Genomic DNA, 18,637 nt, shown 5'->3' with positions numbered 1-18,637 from the left:
GAGGATTCCTTGGGCCCAGGAGTTCAAGACAAGCCTGGGCAGTACAGGGAGACTCTGTCTCTACAAAAAAAAAGCAAAAATTAGCTGGGCATGGTGACATGCACCTGCAGTCCCAGCCACCTGGAAGGCTGAGGTGGGAGGATTGCTTGAGCCCAGGAGTTTGAGGCTGCAGTGAGCCGTGATCATGTCACTGCACTTAGCCTGGGCAACAGAGCATGACCCCTCTCAAAAAAAAGAAAAGAAGAAAGAAGAACAAGAAGAGGAAGAGGAGGAGGAGAAGAAGAAGAAGAAGGAGAGGGGGGAGGAGGAGGAGGAGGGGGAGGAGGAGGAGGAGGAGGATGACCAGATTCAAGTAACCATCAACAGATGCTCCAAACCATTGGGTGAATGGGTGAAGGTTGGATGAGAAATGGGATATTTACTTAGTCATAAGTTATCTCCCTACAGTTGCATATCAACTGCAAAGAGGAAAATGGCACCTTAACCCAATAATCAAGATTAACACCACCCATAATAGGGCAACCAACACCATGTGCCCGTGATGAGATGCGGAGAAGGACACAGCATCACTCCTGCAGCCTTCCTGTCAAACAGCCATGGCCTGAATCTAATTATGAAGAAGCAGCGGACAAACCCAAACTGAGACCATTCTCTAAAACGGTTGGCCTGGAATCCTCCAGAACAAGAAGGTCATAAAAGATAAAGAAATCCTGACGAACTGCTCAAAATTAAAGAATGCCAAAAACAAGACAACGGAATTCAGTGTGGAATCCTGGGTTCATCCAGAATCAGGGGAAAAGTGCTAAGAAGCTGTTTTAAAAGCCATGAGTTGGGACTTTGGACTCTGGTTATTTAAGGATTTTATTTATTATTAATGGGATTTGATTAGAACATAAAATCAGAACCATTCCTGAGTTTAGCAAAGAGATATTATAGGACCAACTAAAAGCTTTTTACCTTACACACCCTCAGAGCATTTCTGTACTTGGCCTCACTTGGCCTTTGCCATGGCATGTGGTGATGTCATCAGGGCACCATCAGCCACGTCTACAGATGGAAAGCCGTGGCTCAGGAGGGCATTCCTGCACTTTCCATGGCACTTTGCTACCTTTCCTTGACTTACCTTGCCATAGAACGTGGTGATCAGGCAGCTCGATGGCGGCTGTGTTTGAGAACTTAGAGTCACACAGATCAGGGCCAAATCCCTGGCCTTGGGCCACATTTCTGACCTTTTCTAGGCCTCAGTTTCCTCTGTGGTAAGCTGGGAACAATCCTGGTACATACCACATTGCATCACTAAGACGACTGAGGTCACACATGAAAAGCAGTAAGATTGGACTGTGCACTTCCGAAGCACAGCCTCCAAGACTGGACTCTAAGTCTGTTGAAATCCAAGCATGAAGCTACAATGTATAGTCCTGCCACTGTTTTTAATGTTGAGCTAATTAACATTAACTAACCCAGGCTCTTTCCTACCTACAAAGATACTCACTTTCGCTCCTTCTTGTCTGTTGGCTTGTTGATTTCCCTGAAGATGTTTGACAACACCCCATCTGTCCAGTCTCGGGTGGTTGGATCCAGGATGCCGTAGAGTTCTATGACACTCACGGCTTTGGGGTTCAGGATGTATAACTTTGTCATCAGCCCAAGCCTAAATCAAGAGAGGCTTTAGCCATGGTTCAAGAAAACTAAATGCATGAGGAAAACAGTCTGGGTTCCCTCTATGAGGAATTAGATGTTTTGACTTCAATCCAAAATTTAAAATGCAGCCCGTGCAAACTCTTCACTGGGCTTCCCTTCACTGTTAGTGCTTTCTTCTAAATATAAAGCAACCACATTTCACCAAAAATGTGGCCACAGCACAAATGAAGTCGGAACTAGAAGCACAGCGTTGCCTCTGGAGGGCACCAAGAAGCTAACTTTCATGTATATTTCATATTTATGCATATTACATATTCATATATATGACATTTAAGTAAATATCTCAGAATTAAGGGCGTATAGGAGACCACACTCAGTCACCCAGGATAATAACAAGGCTTTGAACTACTAATGTTCAATCCTCCTTATCTACAGAACAACAGCTGCTCTGTTGACTTCATGAATCAAGCAGACAGGGCATTTCTCACCACAGTGCCTGTAAATCCCTGCAGCACTAACTATAGGATTAATTCATCTACAGAGAACAAAACTTCACACACTCCACAGTTCACAACCAACGAATCAGTAAATTATAATAATGTACATGCTATATTACACATACACACACGTGTGTGATAGTTCTATAAACTATCTAACAATGAATGAATTAAAGAATGAAATGCAGATGGCCACGGCATAGCCCACTTAGAGTCAGTAAGCCACTGTCGACTGGTTTTCTCATATGAAACATATGAAGAAATAATGGGAACAAATGACAGACACTTACTCTTTAGATTTTATAGACTGCCTAGAAATGTTTAAGTCACAGAAACTTTGGCTTGATTTAGATTTTTGCCGGGCTATCAGCATCCACGGAGGTCTTTCTGGAATCTAGTTATTGCTTAGAAGAGAAGTGAGGAGTCAGGAATCCACTTTCAGTAGAAGGCTTTCAATTCACTGCAGGCTTTTATGACATACTCTCCTTTTTTTTTTTTTTTTTTTTTTTTTTTTTTTTTTTTTTTTTAGAGAGAAGGTCTCACTCTGTTGCCCAGGCTGGTGTGCAGTGGCACAATCCTAGCCCACTGCAGCCTCAAATTCTTGGGCTCAAGCAATCCTCCCTCCTTAGCCTCCTGAGTAGCTGTACTACAGGTGCACGTCACCACACCCAGCTAATTTTTTTTTAATGTGGAGACGGAGTCTCATTATGTTGCCCAGGCTGTTCTCAAAATCCTGGACTATGCGATCCTCCCACCCAGGCCTCCCAAAGTGCTGGGATTACAGGCGTGAGCCACCATGCCTGGCTCCTTTATGATCTTCAATGTGGGAGTGTACAATCACTTTTTCCTTCGTGAAGAATTGCCCCTGAAGGGCTAGAGATTATAAGGCACCTGGGGAGGTGACATTCTTTTTCTGGCCACTGCGAAACCACAGCAGTACTGCATAAGGTGAATCCTGACTTACTTTAAGGAAGCAATTTGGACCCCAAGAAACTATGACTTACATTCATTTTCAAAATATCCTTATAAGATAGCTTGTGAAATTCTCATTTCACAAATGAACCTATTCACCATCTGATGCACAAGCGGGTTGCTATTTTGCATTCTAAAATATCTTAACTAAGTCTGCAATAAAGTCAGTAAAAACACGCTGAGTCGAAAGGGGTGTGTATTACAAATTTACCCTCCCAGGAAATCAGAGAGCAAAGTGGGACTTGGTAATACTGCCACCAAACATATACTGTGAGCCCCCGTGGCAGCCAGGCCCTCCCCACGGAGGTCATACTCACTTGGTCTGGGCCTGACACAGAGTGTTAATGACGACGGACTTGCCCCCTCTGGTGGGCCCCACCACCATCGTTGTGTGGCGGGTTAACATGGTCTCGAACATTTGAACCACTTTATCCACCTGCGGGACAAACAATGGCAGCTGGGCTAAAACATTATCTTTTTCTGAAGCAGTTTTATTGCGATACAACACACACGCCATACAATTTACCTTTGAAAGGGTACAAGTCAATGGTTTCCAGTATATTCACAGAGTTGTGCGACCATCCCCATGAGCAATTTTAGAACATTTTTATCACCCCTCCCCACAAAAAACCCTGTACCCATCTCTCCCAAACCCCTTTCCCCCAGCCCCTGGCAACCACTCATCTACTTTCTGTCTCTACGGATTTGCGTATTCTGGGCATTTCATGGAAATGGGATCCTAGAATGTGTGATCTCTCACATCTGGCTTCTTTCGCTTAGCATGTTTTCAAAGCTCATCCATGTTGTAGCACGCGTGCTGCATTCCTTTCTATGGCCAAAATATATCCCATGGGATGGACAGACCACATTCTGTTTCAGCAGTTGATCCATCAACTGATGGATGTTGGGTTGTTCCCACTTTTTGGCTATTATGAATAATGCTGCTCCGAACATTCGTGAACAATTCTGAGCGGACGTTCGTCCTCATTCTTGGGTAGATCCCCAGCAGTGAAATTGCTGGGTCTTATGGTAACTCTCAGTTTAACCTGTTGAGGAACTGCCAGGCTGTTTTCCAAAGTGGCTGCACCATTTTATATTCCTTCCAGAAAACACATCTTTTTCAACAACCAACTCCAGAGAAAATCAGGGTCAGGAAAGGCACAGAAAGCTCTCGTCCACGGCCGTTTCCTGGTGCCCGCTGCCCAGGCCTGAGGCCTCCGGGGTAGCCTGACACCCTGAAGCTGCCCGACCCGAGGCAACCCCCCAGGCCTGGAGGCTCTGGGCATTTACACTCTCAGCAGGACTCTGCCAATCAATACGTGTTTGGCTTAATGACAACATATACAACTTACAGGCTTCAGAGGATCCAAATCCTATCCCTGCAATATCTAATTTAATTTTTTTTTAAGTGTGACTCAGGAGAAAAAAAAAGGTGAGGTGAGGAAAGAACCTCTGATGGTTGATGCCTCAAAACAAAATATTTGAGTCACCTGATCACATTGTGTGAAAAAAAACTATATATATAAAATTTAGCCTTAAAAAGGAAGAAATTCTGACACATGCCACAACATGGATAAATGTTGAAAACACTGTTAGTGAAATAAGCCAGACACAAAAGGACAAAAATTACATGATTCTATTTACAGGAGGTACCTAGAGTAGTCAAATTTGTAGAGACAGGAAGTCGAGCAGAGGTTGCCAGCGGAGGGAGGGTAAGCTGTTAACGGGTGTAGGGTTTTAGTTTCGCAATATGAAAACGTTCCAGAGATGGCTAATGCTGATGGTTGCACAGTAATGTGAATGTACTTAGCACCAACAAACTCTACATTTTTTCTTTTTTCTTTTATTTTTTGAGACGGAGTCTCGCTCTGTCACCAGGCTGGAGTGCAGTGGCACGATCTTGGCTCACTGCAACCTCCACCTCGCGTGTTCCAGCAATTCTCTTGCCTCAGCCTCCCAAGAAGCTGAGACTACAGGCGAGCGCCACCACGCCCGGCTAATTTTTGTATTTTTAGTAGAGATGGGGTTTCTCCACGTTGGCCAGGATGATCTCAATCTCTTGACCTCGTGATCCACCCGCCTCAGCCTCCCGAAGTGCTGGGATTACAGGCTTAAGCCACTGTGCCCGGCCTAACAAACTCTACATTTAAAAGTAGGTAAGATGGTAAATATTGTTATGTGTATTTTACTGTGATTTAAAAATGGGGAAAAATGGTTAAGATGGTGAAACTTATGCGTATTTTACTGTACATATATTTTTAAAGAACTGCAAAAACAAAAAGCCAATGGGAAGGATGCACGGCCACAGTGAGGTCATTTTCCTGGCTTTACCTGGATGGGTAGGACCGCGTAGCCGCTCTCCTCCAGGACCTGCTCTACCGCATCGTTGAAGTCAGGGTAGCGGACGCGAGGGCAGTCCAGCCCAGGAAACAGATCCGAAATCAAACCAAGGAAAAGAGGAACATCTTCAAACACAAATTTGGGCAAGTTCATGTCTCGCAAGGCCCTCATCAGCACCACGTCCTGCAGGAAATGAAACACATGTTTCCAAGAGATTTCCAAAGGAACCCAGTGCTTTGGACTGTGTTTCCAACCCAGTGGTAACACTCTTATGAAATATAAAATATAATTTTTATATAAACATTTTATTATTTTTAACAATTTTATACACATTTAAAATTACATAATTTTAAATTACAGAAATTAATTTAAATTAATTTAAATTTAAATTACAGAAATTAATTTAAAATTATATAATTTCTGAATATATGTATTATATATTTATATATACAGAAATTATATAATTTTATTTTTTATTTTATATTAATATGTAAATAAATATAAATTATATAAAATAGTTTATATGAGATTAAACATAAAATATAAAATATATATTTCATATATTTCATATAATATGTACTTCATATTATATAATATACACATATATGGCCGGGTGCAGTGGCTCATGCCTGTAATTCCAGCACTTTGGGAGGCTGAGGTGGGTGGATAACCTGAGGAGTTCGAGATCAGCCTGGCCGACATGGTGAAATCACATCTCTACTAAAAACACAAAAATTAGCTGGGTGTGGCGGCAGGTGCCTGTAATCCCAGCTACTCGGGAGGCTGAGGCAGGAGAATCGCTTGAACCCAGGAGGTGGAGGTTGCAGTGAACTGAGATTGCGCCATCGTACTCCTGGCGTGACAAGAGTGAAACTCTGTCTCGAAAAAAAGATAGATAGATAGATAGATATACACACACACACACATATATATACACATACATATATATTTAAATGAAATATAAAATTTAAAATGAAATATAAAATTATATATAAATTATATACATATATTACAATTTTATATAAATTTTTATAAAATTTATATATTTTATATCATTCATATAAATTAATTATATTTGTATTATTTATAAATTATATAAATTTATAAATGTATATAAAATGTTATGTATATTATATAGTATAAAATATGTATAAGATATTATGTGAAATATGAATATATGAAATTTCATATTTCATATTTAATAATGATCATATAAATAATATAAATGTAAATATGCATTTTTCAAAGTTTCATATGAAAATAAAAATGTAAAATAAAATATATAAAAGTGAAATATACAGTACAAAATTGTATATAAATGTAAAAATTAAATAAAATATAAAATAGGAGCACAGGCAGAGGAGTGAGGCCAGGGTGGGCCTGCTCCTAGGAGGCTGAGTGTCCTGGTGGGCCGTGCAAGGAGAAGAAAACAGATCTCGGCCAGAGGGAAGGAGCGGAAACTTCCTCCTCCCCACCTTACAGAGGGGTATGGCCATCTACGCTAAAGCAAAGGTTCCTTATTACAGGAAGAACATTTGCTTTGACCTTTAGGTGCGCATATATATATATATACTTTTTATTATTTTTTTTTTTTTTTTTGAGACAGGGTCTCGCTCTGTCACCCAGGCTGGAGTGTAATAGTGCCATCTCGGCTCATTGCAGCCTCCACCTCCCAGGTTCAAGCAATCCTCCTGCTTCAGCCTCCTAAGTAGCTGGGACTATAGAAGTGTGCCACCACAGCCAGCTAAATTTTTTAGTTTTGGGTATTTGTTTGGAAAGAAATGGGGTTTTGCCATGTTGCCTAGGCTGGTCTCAAACTTCTGGCCTCAAGCAATCCTCCCACCTCAGCCTCCCAAAGTGCTAGGATTACAGGCATGAGCCACTGCGCCCAGCCTTAGGTGCTTTTATATAAATCTCAAAAACAAAATTCTGAACTCAGGACCTGGCAAGCGTCTCTATGTTGTCTCCTAGGACAGGCAGTCCTGCTTCTCTACTCAGCGTTCACTATCTGGAAATGTGGGTATCTCTTCTCTACCCATTACCTCCAGGATGTGGAGTGGAAAAGGCCACTTTTCTTTTTGTTCTGCCTCCCAGACTCAACACGGGAGCCCCGGGGATTGCAGTTCCCCGCCTTCTCCAGAAGAAGGAAGCAACTGACGGGGGCTTCTGCTATTTGCTTAATTGTAATGACATCATGTTGCAAGCTGAAGCCTGATGTTTCCTTTGAAACAGGTGCTGAGGTGGTGGTATTTGTGAATTCTTTACCTTTTATTCCAAACAAGACTAAATAAATAGCAAGTACAGCTGACTTCATGGGCTTTTTAATGTCCTCCAGTTTCCACCACTGTCATGATAAGCGCAGCTAAGAACTGCAGCAGTAAATTCCAAATATGTGGTTCTAATTTGAAGCAAAAGATGCTAAATCCTCACTCATCCTGTGACATAGATTTACTGAATAAGAACAAAGGTCCAAGCTTGCAAACTTTTAATGTGATAAAGAAGCCCAAAGACAATACAGCAAAGTTAATTTCCTATGTGAAGAAACCATCGCAGTCTCTGTACAAACACAGTTTTACATGTGTAAGTCCACATTGCTGGATGAGAAGAGGGATTTTCCTCCTAGAAAAGGAAGCTGTTTTTTACCTCTTTCTCGGAAGTCCTTGGATATTCGGTATTTGCAATGTGTTTTCATTCTTCTAAGGAAGTACCAGATTGTGCAGCAGTTGAGCCTATGAATGCATGCTTGGGTTCAGTGTAAGGCAGTAAAAGAAAACAAGCCAGTAGTGAGTGCAGTGATGGGACCATATTCACCTCCCTAGGAGGAGAGACTGCTGCAAACGGCCTCACTCTTCTTCGTAGAGCCTTAGATAGCACTTGAGACTGTTTTCCCTGTTGCTAAGACTGAAAGTGGCATCGGTGGTTTTTCAGTTCAGAAGATATGACCCACTCAATAGCATGATCGCCCTTCAACTTTGGACATAGAGGAGCAGGGGAGAAAATGAAAGAAGTTTCCATATAACTCCTTTCTCCTAAGAAAAAAGAAGTACAAATGACGAATGCAGCTCCATCTGACTTTACAGTGTTTTACATTTTACAGCTTCCTTTTTTGTGAGAGCATAAATAACTCTTCCTTCGACCCCTCCAAAAAAAAAAAAAAAAAAACCCAAATGTGTGAAAATCCCAAAAGAATGAAGCGATTTGTGGCAACCTCTCCTCCTATGGACACGAACAGGCTTCTATCACTGCACTCACGGCTGTTTTGTTTTCTTTTACTACCCAAATGTGTGTGTGTGTGCGTGTGCGTGCGTGCGTGTGCGTATGTGTGTGTGTGCGTGCGTACGTGTGCGCGTGCGTGTATCCGTGTGTATGCGCGTGCGTGTGTCTGTGCGTGTGCGTGTGTGTGCGTGCATGTGTGCGTGCAACATTGAGTACAGTCACTAGAGAAACAGGTGAGCCTGTTGCCCACAGAACATTGACTAAACCTTTTATTTAAAGTCCATGTAAAAAAAACACAATTGTTCCCCTCTTTTGTTTCAAAGAGAAAATAACAACTCACCTTCATGCTTTCATGAGAATTTTGTTAGTCCCCACCCTTCCGCCACACCCATCCTGAGACTACAGATTATTACTATGGAAGCATCATAAATGTTGCTATTGGAGCGAAGACATTGTACTTGACCTTAAGGTACTAAGTGTAATTACAAGCAAACGATACAACAGGTAAGAGGCCAAAGTAAGGCCAGACCGCGGGGTGAAGAGGCAGCTAAGACTTAAACCTTTCAGGTGATACCATACTGTGCCCATCACCTCCCCAATGGCATGTAGTAAATGCCTGAAGCAGCTGAAACCAGAGAATGTTCCAGCACGTGGCCCCTACCTCCCTAAGGTCAGAGGAGCCTCTCTTCAGCTCACCAGCCATGACCAGCACCGATTTCAGGGCTCTGAGTCCAAAATCATAGTGATACTGCTTGGACAGCTGCTCCCGGGCCAGCTTATACAGAACCGTCATCTTTTTCGCCAGAGTCTTTTTGATAGAAGATAATAATACAAAAAAAAAAGAAAAAAGAAAATGATTCAAAAGCAATGGAGCATCATTCTACAAATGCAAGAAAACGGGGGCAGGTGTTCCAGTGCAGCTGCTCTACAAATAAGCAAATTCCGTCTCTAACTTCCAGAAATACCAGGGTGGGTCCTTCATTTTTAAATATGGCAAATTGGGAACTAATTTGAAGAAACATCTGTGTTACCAAAATCTTCACTATCTTAATTTAAAGAACAGAACCATCTGTAGGAATCACACTCCAGAAATACATTGCTTCTTTATTTTGACCTAAACCTATTATTAAGGCTGTAACTGGGCCAAGCATAGTTGTTCATGCCTGTAATCCCAGCACTTTGGGACGCCAAGGTGGGTGGATCACCTGAGGTCAAGAGTTCAAGACCAGCCTAGCCAACATGGTGAAACCCTGTCTCTACTAAAAATATAAAAATTAGCCAGGCGTGGTGGCGCATGCCTGTAATCCCAGCTACTTGGGAGGCTGAGGCAGGAGAATCCGCTTGAACCTGGGAGACAGAGGTTGCAGTGAACTGAGATCGCACCACTGCTCTCCAACCTGGGTGACAGAGCAAGATTCCATCTCAAAAAAAAAAAAAGGCTGTAAATGTCTTTGAGGACAAGTCAGCCACCTCATCTATGGCAAGGGTTCAAAACCCACAGGTCTCTAAGGCAAGTGTGGCAATTTTAGTCGTGAAAACTAGGAACAAGAGATCTCATCGTGCCAACTCAAAATCCTGACACGGTAATAGGCACCAAGAGCTTTCAATAAAAGACATATTGCAGAAACGCAACGTGACAACCCTCTATGTTAAAAGTATTCTCTATTTTGTAACTTTTCCAGAGCTTCTGGAAAGATCTTACGTATGTACATTTTATAGATAGCTTAAAAGAGGATAAAAGTTATCCATAAAGTTGGTTTTGAATCTACATATTCTCAAAGGCATTGTGCTGAGTGAAAGAAGCCCATCTCAAAGGGTTCCATACTACATGTCTCCAGGTAGAGAACATTCTCAAAGTGACAAAATTACACTGACTGAAGAATAGATCAGGGGTTGCAGGAGTTAGGGTTGAGGGAAGAATGTGTCTAGTAAGCAGTAACATGAGGCTGGGTGCAGTGGCACAACCTGTAGTCCCAGCTACTCGGGAGGCTGAGGTGGGAGGATTACTGGAGCCCAGAAGTTTGAGACCAGCCTGGGCTGTAGAGACCCTGTCTCTACAAAAAATAAGCAAGATTAGCCAGGCGTGATGGCATCTGCCTGTGGTCCCAAATACTCAGGAGGCTGAGGCAGGAAGATCACTTGAGCCCAGGAGTTTGAGGCTGCAGTGAGCTGTGATCCCACCACTGCACTCCAGCCTGGGTGACAGAGTAAGACCCTGTCTCTCTTCTTTGTGGTCGTGGTGATGGAATAGTTCTGTATCCTGATGTGGTGACGGCCACTCCCATCCACATGTGATAAAACGTCATAGAACTAACTACACGCACACGCCAGAGAGAGAATGTGAAACCTGGTGAAATCCACACAACGTCTACACCTGAGTTAATGGCACTTGTGCCAACACCAACTTCCTGGTTTGGGCAATGGACTGTGGCTATGTGAGATGTTCTCATGGGGAAGGGGCACCTGGAAAGTCCGTGCTACTATTGTTGCAACCTCTTGTGCATCTTACATTATTCCAAAATTAAAAGTTATAATTTAAAAAGAGGTGGGGGAGGAAGAAGAGAGACAGAGCAGAAAAAAAAAACCAAAAATCAAAGAGCCACACGGAGCTAACACATCCTAGGTCCCGTCTGGAAGAGCCACATGGAGCTAACACATCCTAGGTCCCCAGTCTGGAAGAGCCACGTGGAGCTAACACGTCCTAGGTCCCCAGTCTGGAAGAGCCACATGGAGCTAACACATCCTAGGTCCCGTCTGGAAGAGCCACACGGAGCTAACGCATCCTAGGTCCCCAGTCTGGAAGAGCCACATGGAGCTAACACGTCCTAGGTCCCCAGTCTGGAAGAGCCACAGGGAGCTAACGCATCCTAGGTCCCCAGTCTGGAAGAGCCACATGGAGCTAACACGTCCTAGGTCCCCAGTCTGGAAGAGCCACAGGGAGCTAACGCATCCTAGGTCCCCAGTCTGGAAGAGCCACACGGAGCTAACGCGTCCTAGATCCCCAGTCTGGAAGCAGACCCGGGTGAAGTCTGCACTGCACGACCTGGCGCTGCCAAGGCCCCCCACCTTGGCCTCCAGGAAGCCCTCAGAGAAGAGCATGATCTCACAGATCTGCTGCAGGTCGGGCACGATCACGACCACAGGCCTGAACAGCGCCTTCACCGACTCGGGCAGCTCCGTGCGGCCTGCGTAGCCGGGGTTCATGGTGATGAAGATGCCCATGCGGGAGTCCAGGGAAATCTCCTGCCCTTCAAACTGGAGGGCAAGAAGGAAGAAAGAAAGAAGCAGTTAGGTGGCCCGGCCGGCCAGCCCCTTGGAAAGGGGGCCAGCGGCGAGCTGCGTGGCGATTCATTTTCATGGTATGAGGCTGACAACACCACTTGTCTCTTTTTCCCTCCCCGGTGTTCAATGCAGGGCCCCCCTCGCTGAAGGCCTTGGGGAGGGCAGGTCTCAGTGGAACCCCAAACTCGGACCTGAACCCAGGGCACTACCTTGGAGAAGGGGCCCAGGTTGGCGAAGCACAGAGCCTGGGGCTGATACAAGAAGCTGTGTGACCCTCAGCAGGTCACTTAACCTCTCTGAGTCTCAGTTTATTTTTCTGCACAACAGAAATGCAACCCACCTCGTGGCACGGCTGTGGCGATGAAAGGAGACAGCCCAGGTTGGGAGCGCCCAGCCCACCACCTCACACAGCGCCGGCTTCCATTCCTCTCACCTGGCTTTGCACCTTCTGCGGGTGCCTGGACTTCATGCAGTCACTCCTGCCTAAAGAATCCCACCTCAAACCCCTCAAGAAACCAGTCTTCATTCCTCTGGTTGCCCCAGGTACCAACAAACCACGGAAATCCCTATATTCTTAGCCTTTTTAGCTGAAGGTTGAGTCCGGTCGTCTCTCGGTGAAGTTTTCTATTTTATTTTTTTTGATTGTCCACCAGCCAGGCAGAGGACAGAAATTTTTGTTGTTAGGAGGCACAGTCTGCATCACCAACAAGAGGGCAGCCCGGAAGACAGCCAGCCTCCCCCAAAACAAGGCCACTGCCTTGACTCACAGGTCGGCCCTGAGACCATCCCTACCCTGCCTCAGTATCCCACAAGAGGCCCAGATGGCCCAGATGGCCCAGGGGGAAGAGCAGATAGCTGCTGCCTCCTGGCTCTGAGAAACACAGCTTCTGGAAATCTATATACATTGCAGGTTAATTCCCTCTCTCGGGAGCAGTCAGCTCAGCCCCAAAAATCCCTCAAAAGACCTCATCAAAGGGAAATCTATCCAGACCCTTTACTGGAATCCTGAAAATATTGAACAGTCTCCAGCTGACACAATCTCTTAACAGTGAGCCCTGCCAAGATCTGAGGAGGACGCATGTGAGATGACAGGGCCACCAGCTCAAGCTGAATTTTCATCCTGGAATGGGGCTCTAAAGGATGTATAGGAGTTTTCCAGTGAAGGGAAGAAGGGACAATTCCACTCAGATGGGGACACATGTGGTGTCACAAGGCATGGTATGACTGTGGAGCAAGTGGCTTAGTGACAAGTGTGCAGGGCATGGAGGGGGGAGGACAGAGGCAGAAGGACAGCGAGGGACCCAGAAGGCCCCGGTGTGGGGAAATGGCCCACCCACGCCGGTCCTGTGTTTTCAAAGAATCCCCTTCTGGGCCACCTAAATTACATAATAAGATCATGTTTCTCCAAATTTGGATCCAGCTTAATCTGGTGTAATTTAATGCAGACTTCTCAAACTCAAGTCTGCAAACATATTCTCTGGCAGAGAGAAATTGGTGAATTCTCAACAATTGTTTTAAAATTCTGCCTTCTCACTTTGATAACCTTGCAAATCCTGCTTGTTATGATGCCGTAACTTCACAAGCTATGAAGGCAAAATTTCTTGTTCACTGTGATAATGTGATTGCAAGGAACATTCGCTTTCTAAGTCAGGTTTTCTCAAACTTGGGAAGTCACCAAGAATATTGTTTCCTTTCTAGGGGACCCTGCACATCACTTATTTGAGAACTCTGCTCCACCCCCATCATAACTATTGGTTCTGTGTCTGGAGTCAGTGTGAAGTCCTTGGACTATTACAAACCTTATCATCAATGATGATAATTTTGGAAACCCAATCATCTCAATTGGAAAAACCAACAGATCTTCTACAGGAAGCCTGGTCTGGAGTGTCAACGGCCCAGCAACTGACGCTTCAGAGGAAGCTTACCATACTTGGCAAGCTTCCATCCTAGGGACATGGTCCCGGGGGCTTCATGTGTCTCACCTGGAACGTGGTTAACTGATGGATCAGAGCATTTCGGATCGTCTGGATCTGGGAGGAGATCACGGAGAGCACAGAAGCATCGATTCGATTAAACTCATCAAAGCAGCCCCAAGCCCCGCACTGTGCCAGGCCAGAGAAAATCTTCCCCACGGCCTAGGAAGAAAGACATGTCAGGACAAGGGCAATTTTCATCTTTAAAACTGCAAGCAACACATTTATGGATATATTTTCTAAATTAAAGCAAACAATGAGATCACTGATTGGCAGAGAAGCAGGTGACCAGCCACTTGACTAGTGGATTTTTCTGGCAGGACTTCCAAGGCCCCTCATGGGCTGGCTCCTACTTGGGATTTTACAAATCCAGATTTTTGTGTAAAACTCCATTTCTCTTCTCTTCTCTTGAAATGTGGGAAAATCTAGCAATGCTGGGTCCACTTTCCCAAATGGTGATTATGAACCAAAGCTGGACGGAGCGCCCTCTTTACATGGAGTTTTGCTCTCCAGTTAGCCACAGATCCCACCACTCTCTTGTCTGCTGGCTGCTTTACTCACGTACATTATCTACCTGACCCTACTAGGGTAGTAAATCCGGGACTCTTGCTCTACATCCTGCTAACAAAGCAGGATCTTTAAGGAGACACACTTAGGTTCTGGGGCTGTGGTGGTGGAAGGTTTTCTACTAGCTTCTTCCCACTGTCGTCATGTCAAAGACTAGGAGGTGAAATGCCATGTCCTGCTTTAAGCTCTCTGCCTAATGAGCCAGTACCAAAGGTGACAGCCAGGCCTTACCTTGTAATCCATGCCTTCGCCACAGTTGGTGACAACACAGAGCAAGCCCAAGGCTTTCGCCAGGTCCTTGGTGGTCTCGGTTTTGCCGGTTCCTGCTGGGCCGGCAGGGGCCCCACCCAGATACATGGACAGCGCCTGTTATAAGCCAAATGCAAAACATATGTTTTCTGGTGCACAGAAGGAAATGGGTGTCATTTCCAAATTCATCACTGTGACTATAGGTGCAGAATAGAGAAAGAATGTGGTGTTTGCTTTCATGTGTCAACTTGACTGGGCCACAGGATGCCCAGGTAGCTGGCTAAACATTATTTCTGGGAGTGTCCATGAGTGTGTTTCAGGAAGAGATTAGCATTTGAGAAAAGCAGATGACCCTCCCCAAAGTGGGTGGGCCTCATCTAATCCATTAAAGACTGAACAGAACAGAAGGATGGAGGGAGGTTACACTGGTGTTGCCTGACTGACTGAGCCAGGGCACTGGGCTTCTACCCTTGGCACTTCGGGTTCTCAGGCCCTCAGACCCAGACACGAGTCTACACTATTGGCTCTCTCACTGTCAGAACTTCAAATGCTACTGGCCCTCCTGGTCCTCCAGCTTGCAGATGGCAGATTGTGAGAGTAATCAGACCCTATCATCACATGAGTCAATACCTCATAATAAATCTCCTCCTAAATATCCAGATAGATAGATAGATAGATAGATAGATAGATAGATAGATAGATAAAATAGATGATCGAGATGATAAATAGACAGGATGGATGGACAGATAGATAGATAGATAGATAGATAGATAGATAGATAGATAATAGGATGGATGGATGGATAGATACATGGATGGATGGATGGATGGATGGATGGATGGATGGATGGATGGATGGATATGTAGATGGATGGATGCACGGACGGATGGATGGATGGATGGATGGATAAGATAGATAGATTAGATAGATAGATAGATAGATAGATAGATAGATAGATAGATAGATACACAGACAGACAGACAGCCATCCAGCTAGCTAGCTATGTCCTATTGGTTCTATTTCTCTGTGGAACCCTAACCAATACAGATAAGATGACACTCTTTTTCTCAAAAACAAAGGACTTTATCACTCACAGCACAGGAGGCAGCAGGGGCTTCCTGTTCTCACTCATTCCCTTTATCCTTGTCCCCGCAAATCCCATACTGTGATGTGGAGACGGGCCCAGGTGCATGCCACATCCACAGTGGGTATGAGTCACAGCTGAGAAACTGTGTGCCTAAGAGACCACCAATGTAGCCAGGTGCAGCAGTGCATGCTATAGTCCTAGCTACTCGGGAGGCCAAGGTGGGAGGATCACTTGAGGCCAGGAGTTCAAGGCAAGCCTGGGCAACATATCAAGACCTCATCTCTAATTTAAAAAAAGAAAACTAGCAAGCATCTGACAAACAGTCTTGGGGGTTGCTTGCAAACCTTCCCAAGCTCTGCCTGGATGGAAGTGTTATCTTCATTTCCTGTACAGCAAACAAGTTTACCCTCTGTCCTGGAGGGAGACGCTATCTCTATCATCCAAGGCCGTTCACTTGAACAGATATATTCTGGAATAAAAGCTGTCACAAGATGTGCAAAACCACATCACACTTGCCCTAACAGTCACCACCTTTGACATTCCTGCATTTTCCCATTGGCCTCTACCAATACCCCCCGACACACCATTACCTAGGGACCAGTGTACCAGTGGCTAAGCATGGCCACACTTACATGCCAATCCCAAATGGTGACAATCGGGTCACATCCCAAATGGAAAAGCTTTTCGAGATTTCAAAGCAATGATCTCCCCTGCTATTTCAATCACTGCAGTCATCACACCTGAAGCTTAGAGAAAATGCCCTGCCCCAAGGTAAGTGGTAAGCACAAGTGCCAGGCTGGCAGTCACCTGGGTGAGCGTCAGGTAAATCCGGTCGGTGAGGGGCGTGATGACCAGCCTGCCGTTCAGGCCCATGTACTCGTAGCCGTAGCCAAAGGTTCCCGTGCACTGGCGGATGTTCAGCTCATCTGGCTCCCGGTCCCAATAAAACCGCAACTGACTTTCCCATTCAAACTCTCGGGCCTCCAGGATGCTGGACGGCAAGAAAGGTGGAGGAAGTGGAAACCGTTGAGACAGACCAGCGGACCACAAAGGGTCCCTTTTGAAATGCCAGTGACCCCGGAAAATGCTCACCTGCCTCTTATGAAAGAATCAACTATGTCTCTGGCGTGCACATCAATGATGAGAACAGTGTTGTATTTTTTCCTGTCGTTTTTGCTTAGCGGCATGGTGATGCGCATTACCAACTCATCGATCTGCCGGTGCATTTTCCTGCCGTAGCTCTTCATGGCCTGCTTCTCCCCTTTCTGCGCTTTGTGGAAGATGTCTTCCACCTCCCAGGTCCACCACACCTGGCTGGCGGCCAGCACCACCATGCCCTGGTACAGGAGCATCCAGTCGACTCTGCAGAAAACGCACACCTGTAAGAGGCTCTGATCAATCTGGGGACTGGTACCCAAAACAGTCCCTTCAGGAATTTATTTCTTTGATCTGGAATAGGGAGGGCAAAGTCAAGGTTTTAGGTAAGCAAGTGCCTATATTTGTTTACCTAAGTAAGTCAGGGGAGTAAGACTTAGGTGAGAGTAAGATGTTACCTATCTCCGACTAGGTAGTAAAATTCCAGGCCGAGGGTGCCTCTCTCCACAAAAAATGTTGCAGGTACCTGACTGCACAGAAAGATGCCAGATCACTTTTTAAATGTTTGGGGCCAGTCGTGGTAGCTCACGCCTGTAATCCCAACACTTTGGGAGGCCAAGGAAGAGGATCACTTGAAGCCAGGAGTTCAAGACCAGCCTGGGCAACATAGCAAAACCCTATCTCTACAAAAAATAAATTAAAAACTAGCCAGGTATAATGACGCGTGCCTGTAGTCCCAGCTACTCCAGGGGCGCTGGAGCCCAGGAGTTGGAGGCCGCAGCTAACTACGATTGTGCACTGTACTCCAACCTGAGTGACAGAGCAAGGCCCTGTCTCTAAAAAATAAAATAAAATAAAATATTTGATTATAGGTTTTCAAACTTACTTAGTATTTGAGGTTTATTGTAAGAAGTAAAACAATATTCCAGGCTGGGCACGGTGGCTCACACCTGTAATCCCAGCATTATGGGAGGCCAAGCTGGGGCAGATTGCTTGAGCTCAGGAGTTTGAGACCAGCCTGGGCAACACAGCGAAACCTTGTCTCTACCAAAAATACAAAAATTAGCCAGATGTGGTGGTACATGCCTGTAGTCCCAGCTATTCAGGAGGCTGAGGTGGGAGGATTGCTTGAACCTAGGAACTCAAGGCTTCAGTGAGCCAAGCTCGCATCACTGTACTCCGGCCAGGGCAACAGAGCAAGACCCTGTCTCAAGAAAGAAAATTAAAATTCCAACAAAGAATTTCATAATCTCTGACCACACTGCCCAGGTTTGCAGGCCAGGTTGTAACACGCTTTTGAATTTTTGCCAGTCTGAAAAGTGAAACGAAACATCTCATCCTCCCTTAATGTACAGATCCTGCTGAGTCGGGGGGTTTCTCCTCTTTTCATGTTTATTGGCCACTTGGATGTCCTCTCCAGAGGCACTAACTTACAAAGCTTGTGATTGCCTTGAGACACATTTAGACAAAGCTTTTTTTCTAAACTGCACTTAAAAAATAATGGACTCAGAGCTGTAAATGCCTGATATGGTTTGGCTCTGTGTCCCCACCCACGTCTCGTCTCAAATTGTAATCCCCGTAATCCCCAGGTGTTGAGGGAGGGACCTGGTGGGAGGTGACTGGATCATGGGGACGGTTTCCCCATGCTGTTCTCGTGATACTGAGTGAGTTCTCATGAGATCTGATGGTTTTATAAGTGGTTGTTAGTTCCTCCTTCT

The 18,637-nt window shown here is 45.1% G+C and overlaps 1 protein-coding gene across 1 annotated transcript in view; it reads right to left on the bottom strand.

Moving 5' to 3' along the window:
- DNAH10 (dynein axonemal heavy chain 10) overlaps nucleotides 1-18,637 on the bottom strand; it is a 174,562-nt gene that overhangs the window by 72,848 nt on the left and 83,077 nt on the right. The window contains exons 31-39 of the mRNA XM_008964478.4: nucleotides 16,917-17,186; nucleotides 16,632-16,815; nucleotides 14,720-14,854; nucleotides 13,931-14,083; nucleotides 11,733-11,921; nucleotides 9,328-9,474; nucleotides 5,442-5,633; nucleotides 3,428-3,546; nucleotides 1,493-1,651 (exon numbers count right to left, since the gene is read on the bottom strand). Coding sequence (XP_008962726.2) covers nucleotides 1,493-1,651; nucleotides 3,428-3,546; nucleotides 5,442-5,633; nucleotides 9,328-9,474; nucleotides 11,733-11,921; nucleotides 13,931-14,083; nucleotides 14,720-14,854; nucleotides 16,632-16,815; nucleotides 16,917-17,186 — 1,548 coding nt within the window. The remainder of the gene's footprint in view (nucleotides 1-1,492; nucleotides 1,652-3,427; nucleotides 3,547-5,441; nucleotides 5,634-9,327; nucleotides 9,475-11,732; nucleotides 11,922-13,930; nucleotides 14,084-14,719; nucleotides 14,855-16,631; nucleotides 16,816-16,916; nucleotides 17,187-18,637) is intronic.

Source organism: Pan paniscus, chromosome 10 (assembly GCF_029289425.2).
Source record: "Pan paniscus chromosome 10, NHGRI_mPanPan1-v2.0_pri, whole genome shotgun sequence".
In the NCBI taxonomy this organism is placed as follows: domain Eukaryota; kingdom Metazoa; phylum Chordata; class Mammalia; order Primates; family Hominidae; genus Pan; species Pan paniscus.
This window is presented reverse-complemented; position numbering and strand designations above follow the sequence as displayed.